At 39.8% G+C, this 18,987-nt stretch overlaps 2 protein-coding genes across 2 annotated transcripts; both read right to left on the bottom strand.

Moving 5' to 3' along the window:
- Positions 1-1,096: 1,096 nt before the first annotated feature.
- Positions 1,097-2,990, bottom strand: LOC148584885 (uncharacterized). The gene is made up of 3 exons (XM_088517554.1): positions 2,321-2,990; positions 1,885-2,120; positions 1,097-1,549 (listed from the first exon to the last, which is right to left on the bottom strand). The coding sequence occupies exons 1-3, from the start codon at positions 2,988-2,990 to the stop codon at positions 1,097-1,099; spliced, it is 1,359 nt and encodes a 452-aa protein (XP_088373680.1).
- Positions 2,991-14,686: 11,696 nt separating this feature from the next.
- Positions 14,687-17,050, bottom strand: LOC132187742 (Glucose-methanol-choline (GMC) oxidoreductase family protein). Its single transcript, XM_059602160.2, has 3 exons — positions 16,852-17,050; positions 14,847-16,362; positions 14,687-14,757 (listed from the first exon to the last, which is right to left on the bottom strand). Exons 1-3 carry the CDS (start codon positions 16,952-16,954, stop codon positions 14,709-14,711), a joined length of 1,668 nt encoding a protein of 555 aa, XP_059458143.1. The 5' UTR covers positions 16,955-17,050; the 3' UTR covers positions 14,687-14,708.
- Positions 17,051-18,987: the final 1,937 nt, after the last annotated feature.

The following is an 18,987-nucleotide window of genomic DNA, read 5'->3' as shown; positions in this document are numbered from 1 at the left end:
GATGACATATTGAACTTTTAGAAAACCTGACATAGCGGAAGACTTGGTAACCAAAGGGTTAGGAGCTTCTGCGTCTCCTGACCTGATAAGCAGTGCTCAATCCGTAGATTGACACACAACACAATCCACAGATTGTAGGATAAGTTCTCCGCAGATAAAATTGAGAGAATTCTCAAATATATTTGATTGATAAAAATTGGAGTTGTTTTTCAAATGTCACATATGCATTCCTATTTATAGAAAAGGAAAAGCAATAAAAATATTCTAACTTAAATAAAGCATAATAAAATAATCTAAATTATTCTATCATAAAATCATGGCCTTAACATGATTGGCCCAAAATAGACCCATTTTTCGGTTGGCAGATCTGACATATGCTTTGTGGCTCTGATTATTCCCATGCACTTGACATTGACGATTCTGACATATTCCTGGTTCTGACAAAAATTGTGGCTTTTAACTTTGCAGCCTTCCCGGCTCTGACAATAGTGTGGCCTTCCTTATCCTGACATTATTCTTTCGGTGCTGGCAGATTTTGTCAGACATCAGAATTGTGATTTCGGGTGTTATGCCCGAGAAACAAGTTGTCTTGGATCAAAGGAAACTTGTCCTGGATCAATATTCGTTGAGCTCGGGGGACAAGTAATCTTGGTTAAGAGAAAATTTTCACCCGAAATTAATGTCCGGGTTGAGAGAAAATTTTCTCACGAGGAAGGGAGAAAATTCTTTTCTCCTGGAAAGGGAGAAAATTCTCTTCTCTCGGGAAAAGGAGAAAATTCTTTCCCGTGAGAGAATTTTTCTTTTCTCCCGGGAAAGGGAGAAAATTCTCTACTCTTTGGAAAAGGAGAAAATTATTTCGCGGGAGAGAATTTTCTCCCGATACTACATTAGTCTCCCCTTCTTGAAAATAATTCGTCCTCGAGTTAGAACCAGAATCCTGTGGCAGAAAATATTCAAATATGTCTGCTACATTGAATGTTGAGGAAATGGTTAGATTATCCGGAAGATCAACAACATAGGCATTATCATTGATTTTCTTAATGATTTTGCAAGGTCTGTACTTTTTTTTCTTCATTTTTTCAGAAGTCCCGGTTGGTTATCGTCCCTTGCGCAGATACACCATAATTAAATCACCTTCTTGAAAGACTTTGGATCTCCGACCCTTATCTGCTGCTTTTTTATATTTTGCATAAGTCTTTTTGAGGTGTTGACGAACTTCCTCATGGGTTGACTTCACACTTTCCACCAAGTGTTCAACTGCTATACTTGCTCCGGGTAACTTCGGTAGATTTGCAAGGTCTACTGCAAGTCTTAGAGCCCTTCCATACACAACCTCAAACGACGCTTTCCCAGTTGATATGCTCATCATATTGTTATAAGTAAACTTGGCCTGAGCTAAAGCCAGGTCCCACTGCTTTTTTTTATCTCCAGCGATATAGCGAAGTAAGTTACCCAATGTCCGGTTCATAACCTTAGTTTGCCTGTCCGTCTGTGGATGGCTAGTGCTATTGAAGTTTAAGGCTGTGTCAAACCGCCTCCAAAGTGTCCTCTAAAAGTAGGAAAGGAATTTGGGGTCCTGGTCAGAAGTGATTGACCTTGGCACGCCGTGTAATCTCACTACTTCTCGGAAGAAAAGATTGGCCACTTGTACAACATCTGATGTTTTCCTACAAGTAACAAAGTGAGCCATTTTGGAAAATCTATCCACAATCACCATGATAGAGTCAGCTCCTCTTTGAGTTCTCGGGAGTCCAAAAACAAAATCCATGGACACGTCCTCCCAAGGTGCTTCCAGAATTGGCAATGGCATGTATAGGCCCGTGTTTTGAGATTGTCCCTTGGACACTTTCCTCCTAATCCTCCACCATGCAATTCTCGGATAACTTGCTCTCTAAGTGAACTCTGTGGAATGCAGAGCCGGTTGCCCCAGAAGAGATATCCCTCCTGGATATGCATCTCTGGTACAGGTGTCCCGATGGTGCAACGCCTCCAAGTCTCACCAAAATCTTCATTCGTCTCAAGCAGCTCCTTGAGACATTCAAATCCGGTTATGTCAGCTTGTAAAGTCACCAACAGTGTAGCTCGGCAGCTCAAATCGTCAGCTACCCGGTTCAACTTGCCTGATTTGTGCTTTAGTGAGAAAGTGAACCGTTGAATGTAAGATACCCACTAGGCAAGCATCTGGTTCAAGTTCCTTTGGCTGTTGATGAACTTCAGGGCTTGATGGTCGGTGTACAAGATGAACGCCCGTTGAATAAGGTAGTGTTCCCAGACTTTTAATGCTCTTAGAATAGCATATAGTTCTTGTTCATAGGTTGACCATTTCTGCCTTGTTTCTCACTGAAAAACTCAACAGGTTTTCCTTCTTGAGACAACACCGCCCCAATTCCGGCAATTGATGCATCACACTCAACTTCAAGCAATTTGTCGAAGTTGGGTAAGACTAAGACCGGTGGCGTGTACAGCTTCTCCTTGATGATTTCGAAACTCCTAGTAGATTCTTCACCCCAATGGAATTTGCCTTTCTTCATACACTCGGTGATAGGAGCTATAATGCTTCTAAAGTTCCAGACAAACCTCCGGTAGAAGGTTGCCAACTCGTGAAACCTTCGGGCTTCACCCATTGTCCTGGGTGTAGGCAATTCTCCAATAGCTCTCACCTTCTCTTCATCAACTCGAATCCCGTTTGAACTGACTATAAACCTGAGGAATAATAGCCGGTCCATCATGACACTGCACTTCTTCAAGTTGACAAATAGCTGGTTTGCATGCATGGTCTCCATCACCTCCCATACGTGGCTCAAATTTTCTTCCGGATTGCGGCTATAAATAAGGATATCATCGAAATAAACAACAACGAATTTTTCGATTAAAGGCTTTAGTACCTGGTGCATTAGCGGCATGAATGTACTGGGTGCATTGGAAAGTCCGAATGGCATCACCTTCCATTCATAGTCCTTCCTTGGTTTTGAATACAATTTTCCATTCATCTTCGTGTCTAATTCGGATCTGATGATACCCACTCCTTAGATCAATCTTCGAAAAGATTTTGGCTACGGACAACATATCAAACATATCACCTATCCAGGGGATAGGAAATCTATATTCACTGTGATCTTGTTGATTGCCCGACTATACACGCACATCCGCCAGCTTTCGTCTTTCTTTGGTATTAGCAGGGCCGGTACTAGGCATGGACTCATGCTCTCCCGCAAGTGGCCCTTCCTCATAAGCTCCTCTACTTGCCCCTGCAAGATCTCATTCTCCTTAGGACTCATCTAATAGTGTGGAAGGTTCGGAAGACTAGCTCTCAGCACTAAGTCAATACAGTGTTAGATATCTCGCATGGGTGGAAGTCCTTCTGGCGTTTCATCTGGTGTGATGTCCCAGAAGTCTTCCAACATCTCACACATTGGCTCGACAATGGTTGGTTCTGTAGCACCCCAGATTTAAAATCCTCATTTAAAGATATTAATTTGAAGATAATATTATTTTAATATTTATATTAAGTAATGAGATTTGTTCTTGAAGAATTTATGGATTATATGAGTATTATAGGAATGAATTTTTATTTGAGATCATTACATCCTAAGGTTTAGGATAGATTATAGCTTGATAATTTAGTTTGTGACTTTAAGAGATATGATGGTATAATGATACATATTATACATTTGAAGGAAAATTAGCTTTGACGGATAGCTATTTGATGTTAGCAAACGAAGAAGGGTGTGAGAATTTTTAGATGAAATTAGATATAATTTTAATAAGGATTGGGCCCAAGGTGTTGTTAATAATGCTCATCTCTTATTATACAGGACCGGACCCCTTCATACATAATGCACACCATTTTCTTCCTTTTCCTTTATTTATTCCTCTATTTTCACACTCTTATCTCTTTTTCCATGAAGCTCCCACCCACTGTCTTTTCTTCCTTTCTTATTTTTCTACCAACACACCAACCCCTCTCTTCCCCCACTTTCCTCAACGCCACCTATACCACTCATTACTCCTTTCATTTTTCTTCCTTCCTTCTCTTACCACTCGGCTTAGACTTTTTTTTTTTTTTTTTTTTTTCATTTTCTTGACTTCATCTACTTTCATTCCTTTATTACCTAAGGGAGAGCAAGAAACGAGAAGATAGAGAGAGGGAGCCTTACAGATGTAAGAAAGAGAAGACATGGGGAGAGAGATGTTGCAATAGAGTGAGAGATGGATAGAGAAGCATGAGAAAGAGAAAGAGGGTGAGATGCTGAGGGGGGGAAACAAAGATTGAGAAGTTGGCCAAGAGAGATTTGCAAAATAATAAAAATGGGTTCTTCAAAGGTAAAATTCTTCATCCTTTATCTATGGGTATTTGATTTTAAGTTGAGTAATGGGTCTTAGATGAGAACCTTTTGATTTAATCAGGATGATATTGGGTGGTTTCACTCTTGAGGATTTTGAATTAGTTTTGGGAGGTAATTCTCTATTTTTTGGCTGAGTTATAAGATGTTGCGGGTTGAATTTTAATGGGTTAACTTCCCTAAAAGAGTAGACTCGAGTATTTGATTTTGGTAATTCCTGATTAGATTTCTTGAGGCTTAGCCGAATGGGTTGTTCTTAATTGCTGGGTGTCAATTTTTGGAAGAACCCGTGAGTGGTATTTTGGGGGTTTGATGTTTAAAGTCTTATTCTTAGTTGACTGTTGGGCAGTGGAGAGTTAATTGATTTTTGTGAATTGTTATTAATTTAGTTGAGAATAAACAAAATTGAACAACAAAATATTTTTTTCAAGATGATTAATTAGCAGTTTAAAGACTGCTTATAGCTTTAGTTTAGAGGTAAGTAAATTCACTACTCCTTCTAAAATTACTTCATGTCATGCTATTTATATATTCTTGTATTAAACTGTAAATAATTATTTTATCTATCATCATGGAGATATGTTGCATGAATGAAAAATTTCTAAATGAATTATTTAGAAAGCTTCTATTTCTTTTAAATGCTTTCTAATACAGTAAGTTTATATTTGGAAAAGTTTCAATTTTAGAAAAAAGAAACTTGAGAAATGATGATGATTATAAAAAACAAAATAAATAAGAATGATGGTAAACCCTTCTACCTGTTGCCCTAAGATGCATCATGAGAAGTACAAGAGATGAGATAAATGTTTATAAAATGAGGGCACATGTATGGAGGAGAGTATTTTTGGCCCCAAGATAAGTAAGAATGAGAGGAGTTCAGTACCGATACTCGGATAGAGGCGAAACCTCTAAAAGAGGCTATGCAAGAAGATGCTATTCCATCGACATGACCGTTGAGTGCACCAATAAGAGTTAATTGACGGTCGGACATGGCTGAGGACACAGTTCAGTGCCATGGTCACAAGGACCCGCAACCCTCGTACACAGGGGGTAACAGTGTACATGGGCCCTATTGTCAGATAATGACTAAAGATAAATGCATTGATGATTTCTAACGATGAATTATAATAATGTTTTATGATGATTTTTTATAATGATGAATTACGACGATGATCTATTGCTAGATGTAATAGTATATATATACTACGGGAGATGCAATTGTACATATATATACTATTATGACTGATTGTATATTTATTTGTGAAAACATTTTTCAAAACTGGGAACAATGAGTAAAACTATTTATGATTGTGGATTTTGCTTACTAGGCCCCCTTTGGGCTCATTTAGTTTTATTTCTTGTTCTTAGGTAAGGAGCAAGCTGGAATACAAGGCTGGAATGGGGCGGGAATAAATTATCCAATAATTTGTAATAAGTACTCTGATAGACCTTATAGATCTTTGCAAAACTTTTTGTTTTAAAAGAAGAAAAGTGGCAAACTTAGCCTTAACAGGCTGGGGATGTTATAGGTTCAGTCAAAGGGGTTGCATCTTTGGGTACTAAAGCAATTATCTCCTGGCCACCCTTGACTTCTTCCAAAAACTCAGCTGTTTTTGTCACCAAAATAGGTTGCATCTTGGCCCGAACAGGAACTTCATCTAGGTTTTCCTTCAAGGGTCGGAATATGATTTTTCGGCCATCACGAAAAACAATATAGACGTTGTCCAGGCCCTTATGTTGGGCATCCACGTCATACTGCCATGGCCTTTCCAAAATAATATGGCAAGCATCCATTTCAACAACATTACAAAGTAGTGAGACAGAATAGTGTTTACCGATTGAAAACGTGAAATGGCATCTTTCGGTAACAAGTGTTTTCGTGCCCCACTTGATCCACCCAATCTTGTACGGTGCCGGGTGTCTCTCGGTAGTGAGGCCTAACTTTGCAACCATCACCTTGGACAGATCCATCCGATCTTGTACGGTGCCGGGTGTCTCTCGGTAGTGAGGCCTAACTTTGCAACCATCACCTTAGACACTATGTTTTCTCCACTGCCTCCATCGATGATGACATCACAGACTCGTTGGTTGACTGTGCAACGAGTGCGAAAAATCTTGTGTCTTTGAGCTTGGTCTTCTTGTCCCGAGATTAAGAGTACCCGCTGGATCACTAAAGATCGTGACAATAAGACACCTTCATCTACAAAGGCTTTTGTGGCTTCATATCCGGGCTCATCATTCTCGGTTTCTTCCTCATCGTAATCCTCCACTTCTTCTCCGGTTCCGATTTCAACAAGGTTCACCATTTGCCTTATCGGACATTGATTAGATCGATGCCCTGGTTGGTTGCACCTGAAACACTTTTTTGGTCCGGCTCTCGCATAAGGAATGTTGTGAGGTGGAATGGCCACCGATTGTTTCTGACCATTGCTGCCTCTGGTTACCCTTCCTCCGGGTGTGGTAGTTTGAATAGTTATCTTGGTGGAGAACATAGGCTGCTTTCCCTGGTTCTCCGTAGATCTCCCTGGATTGCCTGGGTTCAGCTTCCAAGTTGAAGCTTGAGTCCGCTCCAACTGCTTCTCTGCATGGGAGGCCAAACTAACAGCTTTAGCGAGTGTGAAGACATGCGCCATGGACACCTTGTCTTGGATTGGCAAGTGCAATCCTCCAATAAATCGAGCTACTTGCTGGGCTTCAGTTTCCATCAAATCATTTCGGGCAAATAGTCGGTAGAAATCAATTACATACGCCTGGACTGTGCGAGCTCCTTGCCGGCACTTATGGTACTGTTGGAATAACCGTTGCTCGAAATCTGGTGGTAGGAACCGGGCATTGAGTAGCCGTTTTGTCTTAAGCCAAGATGTCACGGGTCTTTTGCCTTCATTGGAAAGGGAAAGCTGCAATCGTTCCCACCAAGCTAAGGCTCCACCCTTGAACTTGTAAGCCACCAACTTCACCTTTCTTTCCTCTTGAATACTCATGTATTCAAAGAATCTTTCTACCTCCATGATCCTATCAAGGAAATCTTCAATGTGAAGATGACCATGAAAAGAGGGTAGATCAATCTTCATACGGTACTCCCTGAATTCCTCCATGCCGTAGTGTTGATGCCATGGTGGTTCACCATAAACATCTTCACGGTCAGCAGCATTCCTCATAAAGCCAACATCTCTGGGCCAGTAAACTCCGTAGCTGGCTCCACCTTTGCCACCTCTATGTCTGCCTCCGCCTGGACCTATACCGTGAGCCTTGCCAAAGACTTTATCAACGTAATCTTCCTCATCGCTGTTGCAGTCAAATGGTTGGGGTTGATCAACCAATGGAGGGTGGTGGATGGCCCTTACCCGGATTCCGTCATCTCCTTGGTCTTGATCCCAGCGAGTTTGATTGAATCTGGTCTCCAAACACTCCAAGGCTTCTTGCACCTGCTGCATAGCTTGCTATTGGGTATGCATGGACTGTTTGAGAGTCTGAAATTCGGCTCTAGTAGGAGCCTCCCCATGACAAGCTGCGTTGTTAAGGGGGTTGTCACCAATGCACTGATTGGTCATGATCAGGATAATGCCTGCTCTGATACCAACTGGCGTAGCGGAAGACTTGGTAACCAAAGGGTTAGGAGCTTCTGCGTTGATAAACTGCGCTTAATCCGTAGATTGACACGCAACACAATCCACAAATTGTAAGATAGTGTAATACCCCGATAAAAACAACTCTTTTTAATTTTAAAAAGAATTTTTACAAAGAACGATTGAGGAAGCTCTTAACAAAATTTGGTTTTAACAAGGAACCCAAGCTCTTAAATGTAGCATAGTAAGCCTTAAACCCCTCCGAAATGTTGAGCCTAAACACTAATCCTCTGGAGTGGACGTACAATAGGGTTGGGCAGACGTCCGCCCTTGTTTCTAGTGCAGACGTATGTGGAGAGACCACCGGACGCACGCTCTACAAATAGTACACGGACGTACGCGGGACCACACATACGTACACTACTTTTCAGAAGAACCCTTAGTTAATACCTGGACGTACACTACACCCTTTTATCCACTGTGTAAATAGTACCAGACGTATGCTAGGGTTAGTGGATGTCCGCTGCTTTTCTGGAGAGTTGGTAGCACCCCTCCCATGTAAATACCCCTATCCCCTTCCACCCCACGCGCCATTTTCCACCTGTTGGCACGCCCCTAGGCTGCAAAAACCCCAAGAGATTGTGTTCTTGAGAGTGGTAAAGTGAGATGGAGTTTTTGGTGAGAAGGAGCAATTGTCCCTACCTAATTTTGAGGTAACCTCCTGCCCATTTTATATTTCCATTACTGTTTTAGTGCTTGCTTAAAAATGGGAGCTTTCCAAAGAGTTTTTATTAAGCCTTTCTTGCAAAAACAATAATGTTTTCAAAAGCTTCCTTAAATTTCAGGGTGTTAAGTTCTCTTACGTTGCATGAGTTTATTTACTTGCTTAGAAGTGATATAGTAGCCTAGAAATAATGTAGGAACCCTAAAGCACCGTCTGAGCCTTGGTAGTTTGCCTAACTCATTGACCGGACGTACGCCCTTGGGGCCGGGCGTACGGCCAGGGAGCTAGGCATTTGCCTTAAGCCTCGTTCACGTATATTTTAGAGTTTAGCCATCCTTTGGTTAGAGAAGGCCTAGTATTTTATTCGTGAGGACCCTCTAGCATTTTGTATAATGGTGTGTTCCGTTATAGCAGGTTTTGGCTATGCCAGAAGAATCACGCAAATGTGCGAGGTAAGTAAACACTTACGAGCTTTTCCTTAAAAAACATGGGATATGTTAGTTGACTGACCACGAGTGTGATTTGAGCATGCCTACTTTTATAATTACTTGGTAACTATCTTATAAATTGATTGTTAAGATGCATTGTATGATATGGTACACCGGTACGTGCGGTATAACAGCTATGGGCTTACTATGTAGACTTAATATGGTCAAATGTGTGTGTTATATGGGTCTTGGATCCAATGGTTGTTTTAAGGCCGGCGTAGCCTTAACGGGTGGTTAGGGCTGGGCAAAAACCCGCCCCACCCCGACCGGGTTTTATGTGTATTTTTGCGGGTTTGGGTAAAATTTCTCCAACTCGTGCAGGGCGGGTCGGGTAGTCGGTTTAGAATTTTTTTTCATGCAGGTACCCGCCCTGCCCCGATTCTACCCGCCCATGAACCTAACACTAAAAACCCAAATATCTCCCACCCACTCCCTATTTTCTCTCATTTCACGCTTCCATCCAGCAAGAGAATTTTCTCATTCTTTCCCTCTGATTTTCTTCTTCTTCTTCTTCTCCTTCTTTCCCCCTCCACGCAGCTTCCATCACCTAGCTCCGACCCATGCTCTTTCTGCCGACATCCAAAGAGCTCGAAGACGAAAAGACAAGGAAATTGAGAAGGAGTCGGAGAGAGTGAAATGGAGGGAGAATCAGTGAGAAAGAGAGATAAAGAAGAGAAAGAGAGAAATGAATTTACGGTGAGAGAGAGAGAAAGATGGAATTATGGACCATGGTTCTTCCCTTAGATTATTAGGTTCTCATGAATCATGAGGTAAGTTGTGACTTGTGATCGATTAGTTAAATTTTTTCTCCTTTCTATCTGATTTTCTTCTCTTTCTTTCCCTCTGATTTTCTTCTCTTCTTCTCCTTCTTTCCCTTGATCTGTTTGCTTGCTAAGAAAATCCTCTATTTGCTTGCTGAGAAAATCGTTGGAAGAGAAAATTTTGATGCTTTGATTCTTACCCTACCCGCCCCGCAAAACCTGCGCCTATTCAACCCGCCCCGCAATACCCAAACCCGAGCGGGAACTGTTATTTTTTGTGGGTGACGGGTTGGAATTTCCCAAACCCACAGAGTGCGGGGCGGGTGGAAAAAAAGCCAATACCCGCCCTGCCCCGACCCGTGCCCACCTCTACGGGCGGTCATTACAGGATGGACATCATTAGCAATGTAGGCCACCCAAGGTCGGACTCAGTCGTGCCTCTAGTGTTATGTACGGTAGCATATAATATCCGAGGCACCGGTGTTGTATTATAGGTCGTTCGGGATAGTGTCAACCTTGCTAGGAATGGGTAATATCTTGGGTAGACCATATATGATAGTTATGGCCTATAAAACATTATTTTTTCTGCATTAAAATACTTATGTGATTGTCATTGGTAGTACACCACACTCTTCTGTAAACAAAACCCTAATATATAGTGTATTAATGGAGGCAACACCAATCCTTGATTTCTTACTCAAACTGCACGTTTACTTCCGCTTAATGAGGCTAATGTCATACCTAAATTGTGAGGTTTACTTACTAAGTCTTTAGACTCACATTGTTATTACCTTTATAGGAAGTCTGGCCTTAGAACCCAAGGGTAATACGGTTGCCACTTCAGAATTCCTTTAAGGATTTATTTGGTGATACTAGGTTTGTTCATTAATTCTGCTTAGTTACTCCATGTCTATTTTTGAGGAATAAACTCGTCAAGTAATGATTTTATAGTTTCTCAGATTTTATTTCCCCTTCCTATGCATTAACTCTAATAATGCTTGGAGGGGCGATTCCTCATTTGGTCAGAAGTTGGCTTAATTGGGGTAATTGCTAGTAATCCTGCCAGATTAGTTAAGGCTAATTTTGGGAGTGTTACAGATAAGTTCTCTGCAGAGAAAATTAAGAGAATTCTCAGATATATTTGATTGATAAAAATTGGAATTGTTTTTCAAATGTTACAGATGCGTTCCGATTTATAGAAAAGGAAAAGCAATAAAAATATTCTAACTTAAAGAAAGCATAATAAAGTAATCTAAATTATTCTATCCTAAAATTACGGTCTTAACATGATTGGCCTAAAATAGACCCCTTTTTGGTTGGTAGATCTGACATGTGCTTTGTGGCTATGATTATTCCCTTGCACTTGACATTGACGGTTCTGACATATTCCTGGTTCTGACAAAAATTGTGGCTTTCAACTTTGCGGCCTTCCCGGCTCTGACAATATTGCGGGCTTCCTTATCCTGACATTATTCTTTCGGCGCTGGCAGATTTTGGCAAACGTCAAAACTGTGATTCCAGGTGTTATGCTCGGGAAACAAGTTGTCCCAGATCAATAGTCGTTGAGCCCGGGGACAAGTAGTCTCGGTTGAGAGAAGTTTCACCCGGAATTAATGTCTAGGTTGAGAGAAAATTTTCTCCTGGGGAAGGGAGAAAATTCTTTTCTCCTGGCAAAGGGAGAAAATTCTCTTCTCCCGAGAAAAGGAGAAAATTCTTTCTCGGGAGAGAATTTTTATTTTCTCCTGGGAAAGGGAGAAAATTCTCTTTTCCAGGGAAAAGGAGAAAATTATTTCCCAGGAGAGAATTTTCTCCCGGTACTACATCAAAACCGAATATGAAATTTATGCCAATATCGAGGTGTAGTGCAACTGAGGGTGGCAAGTGGGCAAAGAGTGATCGAGAACATGGAGAAAACCAACTGTAAGAGAATTGGAGATGCGATGAGAAGGAGAAATAGAGAAGACCGAAGTGAAGAGGAATAACAGGAGAAGACACCAACAAGAAGGGGAAGAGGGGAGGAGGACGGAAGCCATATCTCTTCCCCAAAGGCACTCATTGAGGAGGTGGAAAAGTCTCTCAAAGGAGGCAATGAAGAAACCTAGGGTTTTAGAGCTAAGCTTTTTGAGCTCGAGTTTTCACTTAGTGATTTAATTACCCACATTTCAAGTAATAATGAAGCAAACTAGGGTTTGCTTTTGGTGCTACCCTTTGGAGTGTGTTTGATCTTGCGACGTTTCTTATTAAAAGAGCATTTTTAAACGGAAGGAATCTTATTTAAGAGTGCGTTTGAAAAATGACAATATGAAAAAGTGAATTTTTTTATTTTTTATTAGGGATATATTTGTAATTCAAAAGAACTGTGCCATTTTGTAATTTGCATATACAATTGGTACATGATATGACACACAATTACATGATATTAATTGATTTATCAGACCTAGCATATCGTTAATTAATTGGACAAAATATATATATTTGAAATTAGAAGAAAACTTAAAACTTATTTGTTGAAATTAAAAATACAATGCTAAAAGCAGGAAATAAGATATTGGGGAAAGAGATTCCCACTTTGTTTCTTGCAAGAAAGGAAAGTGAAACAGTAACTACTCGTGCTCCTTTACATGGAGGACTGAAGTTGGACGGAAACGTGTGCAAGGGTAGAGAGCTACCAAGTACCTAGTACTTAGGCCTACCACCCACGAAATAAATAAATAAAAATAAAAATAAAAAGAACAGACATTATTTAATGCTGCCCAATGGAATCTATGGACATGGCTCCGGCAATATGCCCCATGCAACAGAAAGAAGAACATGCATGCTTTTATATTTATATATTACAAAAGTCGAGCGGCGAATCTCGGAAAAGGTAAACAAAATATTGTGAGAAAAATATTTATACCAATATTAATATTGCTATAGAGAAATGTTAGAAATTTAATAAAAATTTTATATTTTACGTATAAAAACTCAAGTGATAAGATGTCACATTATTTTTTTGTGGAGAGAAAAAGACAACAAAAAAAAAATAATATAGTATTTTGCCACATAAATTTTTATGGGTAAAATATAAAATTTTTATTATATTTTAACGTATCCAATTGCTATATGTATTTAGTCTACGGTGTAAAGTTATAATAGAGATGCAAATATAAGGTAAAATTATTGTGGCCTCCAGGGATATATTTGGTAAAGTAGAAATGAGGCGTAGATAATAGATTATTAGCTCACTCTTGCCCATGAATTTCGTCTACCAATGAAGAATTACATGAGAAAAATAAACCACATTAATAAATAAATAAAAAGACAACCTATTATTTAAGTGGGGAAGAAATATGATGTCAATGTGATACTCGGAAGCCGCTTGGGAATCTCCTTATTTTGAAAAATAAAATAATAATAATAATAATAAAAATATTCATTTTGAATGTCATCTTCTCATGATGCCACCGTTTATCCATAAAGTTTATTGGAAATAATTTTGGATGATACACAAATTCACATTGATATTAATAAAATAATTACAATATGAAAGTTAACAATAAAATAAATAAAATACAAGAGATGAAAAATGGAGTATGAAAATATCTCATAATGCTATAGAATTAAGCAAGAACGTTGTCCTTAAAAGTTGATTCATGCCTCCCAAAGTATATTACTCGGTGCAATTCAATCTATTGACACGCAATCTTTCAAGATTAGACTATAACGTTTACCTTCGTTTATGAGGTACTTTTAAATAATGAAGGTCAAATGAACAACCCTTTGATCTTACTTTGTGCAAATAATCTCATTATTTTTTTAGAGCAATATCATAAAAATAAGAAAAAATAAAAAAAAGCATATAAAAATCTATACATTTCCCCAATTACTCGTAGTGTGTCTTATATAGACATGACAGTTGGCTTAGTAGGAAGAATCCACTATAATATCCAAAGCATAAGGGGTGAAACTACACTAGGTTTGCGGGGCAAAACTATAAAAAAAATTTTTAGGGGGAAAAAAAAAGTTTTTAAGGGTATTGGAGAGCTTTAAAGTTTGTGGGGAGGGGGGCAACAGCCCCTCAAAGCTGCACCTAGGTCCGCCCTGCAAATCTGTGCGTTGCTGGGTGTAGGAGAAAGTGTACGTTTTTATTAGCTTATTGGTGTTCAATTGGTGGCGTTGGGAGCTGCTTGGGTTATTGGTGAGAGTTGGCTTTGTGCATGAAATCAGTACATTTTTGTAGTCTTCGTTTTATATATGTTATTTATCTATGTTTTATAGGTGTTACAGGCTTAAAATGCTAATGGAAACTCAAGTGGGCTAAACCCGGCCCGGCCCAAATTAAAAGACTTATAGGATGTGGTTAAATCTAATCCATCAAAGAAATCGACCAACTAGAATTTCATTAATTGAAGCCAAAAAAAAAAAAATCAAATTTAATTAAATATTGGATTTAGATTCATTCTGCACACGTCTAGTGTTTTAATCGCAGTGAAATTAGTGTCATTATTAAGCTAATTCAAGAGTCTAGTTTATTTTATAGCTTTTAATAGAAATTTGACATATCATATAAAAACACTAAATACAATAAAGATAAGAACATCACATTTTTAATTCAAATCAATCTCACGACTTTCCATTCACAGGTCGGAAGTTATCAAAGAAGAAAATGTGTTTCACCCAATATTGATTGAGCTTAGAAGTTATCAAGAGCAAGTGAAATCAATCAATCTGTACAAATTCTATTCTGAATTTTATTGATCGTATCACACAATATTATTTTGAATGAGAAAAAGAAAAAAGAAATCAAAAGACCATTGCTCTATTGGAGCCCAAAAGAGCAATGGTCATGATTTATATCTCATCCGCTCTCTCAGAATCTTCAATCCAACGTATCTGCCAAAAGAAACCCACTGATTAGTCAAATCTCTTCTTCCACAAACATCAATGGCTATGAAGTAATTAAATGTAAAACATTAACTTACCGTCCAAGCATCAATACAGTCGACTGAGGATTTGTCCCCGGCGACACACCAAACGTGGACCCATCAACAACTCGGAGTGCATCTATACCAATCAACCGGAAATTTCGATCAACCACCTTCCCCACAACACAGCCCCCATGGTAGTGCCATATGGTACTAACTGTGCGGCGGCAGAAATCTTCCATTACACGGTGGTTTGATTGGTCAACGGGCAACGCAGGCCCCACGAACCTAAAACTGCGACCGCCAAACCAGTCCCTGAACTTGAAGTTCTCCAAAGAACGGCTCCTCAGGATATCGCCAATCTTGCGCGTGCCATTCACGCAGCGCTCGAGGTCCACCGGGTTGTTAAAATAGTTGAATCGAACAATTGGATTCACCCTGATATCCGTTGAAGCCAGTCGCAGCGACCCACTTGAAAGCGGCCCAATAATCTTCTCCATGAGAGTAGCCACGGGGAGATACAGAGGCGAGGATGGCGTCCGGATGAAAACAGAGCGAGCAGGGGATGCAAAAGGGATGACATTGGAAGCTGCTTCGATGTAAGTCCCTGATTCAGTTATGCCAACCACCTGTATGAGTGATTGCTCCAGAGGGACTGGGGCCACAATTGAGATACCATTGCGAGGATTATCGTAAAGGAACTGCCCAACGGAGGGGAGATGATGAGCCACCGGAATTCCCCAAGCCGACAGATAAGGCCGCGGACCAATGCCACTCAGCAGCAACAGCTGCGGGCTTCCAATGGCGCCAGCAGAGAGTATCACCTCCCCATGTTTACCTACTAAAGCATGGTGATATCTCCCCATATTGTCGCGATATGCAACTCCGACTGCTGATAGCCGTGAGCCGGCGTGCGGGGAAGATGAAGCCAGGAGTACTCTTTCCACGCTTGCATACACAGAAACCTTGATATTGGAAGGTTTTGCGTAGCTCAGTAGATCAGCAGCGGTGTGTCTTTTCCCATAACTATCGAAAATCGAGCCGCCGATCTTGGTTCCCTCCACGTGATCCAACCTAAACCCGTTAAAGGGATCAACCCCAGCTTCCAATAACCCATCTCGAACCGCTAATTGCCAATCCCTGAGCTCCGGCTTGAACACAATCGCCCTCTCGACCCACTCGTACGACTTGTTCACTACTTTTTGATCCCAATCCACGCCCGATTTCTGATAAAATTCACGGTCGGCTCGGCTGTAGAACCCGGCGTTTATCGCAGTGCTGCCGCCGAGAACGCGCCCTCGGGCGTTTGAGACCCCTTCTTCAGATGTGAAGGCTTGGGCAGGGGAGTCGAATGGATTGGCGTCCATGAGTGTTGTCAAGAAACCTTCGTGATTCATCAAATCGGGTTTGCCGTAGGCGACTCCCCCTCGTTCAAGCACGAGTACTTTATATGCTCGTGAAAGTGTTGCAGCCAATGGGCACCCGGCGGTGCCGCCTCCAACAATTATGTAATCATAGTAGTCTTGGGGTGGGAGTTCGGTGGCGTTGTACACAAACTTTAGGTAACTTGGCTCTGTACAAAGATTGGAGACACAGAATTGGTGTTACCCTGTTCTTGCACTTTCTTAGAAACCAAACGCAGAGAAAGATTGAATGAAAGAAAGTAATGGGTTTTAAAAAATTAATGGTTTTTACGGAATGCGGTTTATATAATTACAGGAAAAGATAATATTGAATGTGGTTTATTGAAAACTTGAGCAAAACAATGGAAAATAGTGGTATTAGGATCAGTTGATTAGAAAATTTCAATTTATTCTCTGTTCTTGAACTTTGTCAGAAACCAAACGGAGAGAATTAATGACAAAAAGAAGTGGGCTTTCTCAAATTAGTGACAATTTCTCAGCAACCAAACGGAGAAAAAGAAAGAAATTAAAAGAGGGTGGCAATTATATATATATTGAAAGTCTTTCCTGAGTGACAATTTCTCAGCAACCAAACGGAGAAAAAGAAGGAAAGTCAAAGACGGTGGAAATTATTTATATTGGAAGAGAACAAGAATCACCTTGTTGAGGATGTTGTAGTGGTGGTCTAGCATAAGAAACGATTGCACCGAAGGACATCAGGAGCGCGAAGTACTGTAGCCAAAAGCAAATGGGTCTCGCCATTGTTGTCTAGTCTTGGTGTTTCTTGGAGAAGAGAGAACTTTCTTGGTGTTTCTTGGAGGAGAGAGAGTTTTCTCGGTGTTTGTTTGTGGGGGGAGAGAGTGCTAAAACTAGAAGTAGTAGAGAGAACTGCAGTGCTTTCGGTTAACAGTTTAGTTGGAGACCGTTGTACATGGTAATCTACGGCAAGGATCCTGTGCAATACTCTGCCTTAAATCTAGGAAAAATTTCACTGAAGACTCCTGAACTTCCACTTGTTTTGAAATACTTCTCATAAACTTCAAAATCTCTCAATTTAGTCCTCTGAACTTTCAATTGCTCTCAATTTGGACGCTTCCGTTAATTTTAGCCGTTAAAAATTAAAAAAAAAGACCAAAATATCCATAATTTTTGTTTTTTTTTAAATAAAAAAACGTTTTGGAAGTTAAAATTTTATACAAAAGTCAGGGGTATAAACGTCATGTAACGTTTAAAATCTGACGGAGGGGTCCAAATTGAAAGCAATTGAAAGTTCAGGAGACTAAATTGAGAGATTTTAAAGTTTAGGAGGGGTATTTAAAAATGGGTAAAAGTTCGAGGGTCTTCAGTGAAGTTTTCCCTTAAATCTATGATTGTGCCCCAGTCCCATTGCCACATCATTTACAAGAGCCGAGGATAAGATTATTGGAAGAAGAGGGGTACACTAACTTTTTAAAAAATTAAAATTAAAAATTCTCAATTTAATATATATATATATATATATATATATATATATATATATATATATATATTTTTTTTTTAAATTTCATCGCTCATTTAGCATCTTTAAAATACCTTATATATACATATATAATTCAAAGATTTACATGTAAGTATTTTTGTAAATTCTGCAAAATCTTGATCAATACCTAAATCTTTGTAAATTTTTTTTGGGAAACTTCATTAAGGACCTCCAAACTTTCACCCGTTTTGAAATACCCTCTCTGAACTTCAAAATCTCTCAATTTAGTCTCCTGAACTTTCAATTGCTCTTAATTTGGACCTTTCCGTTAATTTTAGCCGTTAAAAATTAAAAAAAAAGACCAAAATATCCCTGATTTTTGTTTTTTTTAAAATAAAAAAAACGTTTTAGAAGTTAAAATTTTATACAAAAGTCAGAGGTATAAACGTCATGTGACGTTTAAAATCTGATGGAGGGGACAAAATTGAAAGCAATTGAAAGTACATGGGACTAAATTGAGAGATTTTGAAGTTCAGGGAGGGTATTTTAAAACGGGTGGAAGTTTGGATGTCCTTAGTGAAGTTTCCCTTTTTTTTTTTTGGAAAACTTCAGAAAGCCCCCTTGAATTTCCAGCCGTTTTGACATACCCCCTCTGAATTTTCAAAACTCTCACTTAGGCCCCTGAACTTTGGTTTTCTCTCACTTTTGACAATTTTAACGTTAAAGTCAAACAATTTGACTTTTTATACCCATTTTACCCTCCCCAAAACTACGTCGTTTTGTGTCCTAAAACTACAACACCTACCTAGCCCAAAACGACGTCGTTTTAGGCATTAAATTTTTTTTTTTTTTTTTTTTTTTTTTTTTTTTTTTTAAAAAAAAAGACAAGCAAAATAAAAAATAATAATAATAAGGGGAAATTTCACTAAGGCCCCCTGAACTTCCGGCGGATTTTGCAGACCCTCCTTGAACTTCAAAAACTCTCATTTTGAACCCTTAAACTTCAATTTTCTCTCACTTTAGACCCATATGTTAGTTTTCAATGTTAAATGCCCATTATACCCCTACCCAGCCCACTTGAAATTTCGAAAGTGCCCAAAACTACAGGGGGAGAAGGATCGGGCTTGGCCAAAATGGGGTGGCCGGACCACCCCATTTTTGGCCAAGGGGGTGGCTCCCCTGGCCGATTTGGGGGTGGTCGAACCACCCCCATGGCCAAGGGGGTGGTCCGGCCAACCCCTTGGCAAAAAATTAAAAAAAAAAAAAGAAAAAAAAAAGGGGGGGATCGGTGCATTTGGGGTGGCCAGACCACCCCCAAGGGGCTGGGGGTGGTTTC

The sequence above is a fragment of the Corylus avellana genome, chromosome 6, assembly GCF_965113065.1.
Source record: "Corylus avellana chromosome 6, dhCorAvel1.hap1.2, whole genome shotgun sequence".
NCBI lineage: Eukaryota > Viridiplantae > Streptophyta > Magnoliopsida > Fagales > Betulaceae > Corylus > Corylus avellana.
This window is presented reverse-complemented; position numbering and strand designations above follow the sequence as displayed.

What these genes read in the sequence shown, in the direction of transcription:
- LOC148584885 (XM_088517554.1), bottom strand. Translation starts at nt 2,990, where the DNA reads ATGAATGGAAAATTGTATTCAAAACCAAGGAAGGACTATGAATGGAAG. An exon ending in TGAGAAACAAGGCAGAAATG is followed by an intron (nt 2,121 to 2,320) that starts GTCAACCTATGA and finishes AGCACAAATCAG; the next exon opens with GCAAGTTGAACCGGGTAGCT. An exon ending in AGAGTTCACTTAGAGAGCAA is followed by an intron (nt 1,550 to 1,884) that starts GTTATCCGAGAA and finishes TCCTACTTTTAG; the next exon opens with AGGACACTTTGGAGGCGGTT.
- LOC132187742 (XM_059602160.2), bottom strand. Translation starts at nt 16,954, where the DNA reads ATGGCGAGACCCATTTGCTTTTGGCTACAGTACTTCGCGCTCCTGATG. An exon ending in ACTACAACATCCTCAACAAG is followed by an intron (nt 16,363 to 16,851) that starts GTGATTCTTGTT and finishes ATCTTTGTACAG; the next exon opens with AGCCAAGTTACCTAAAGTTT. An exon ending in ACTGTATTGATGCTTGGACG is followed by an intron (nt 14,758 to 14,846) that starts GTAAGTTAATGT and finishes TTCTTTTGGCAG; the next exon opens with ATACGTTGGATTGAAGATTC.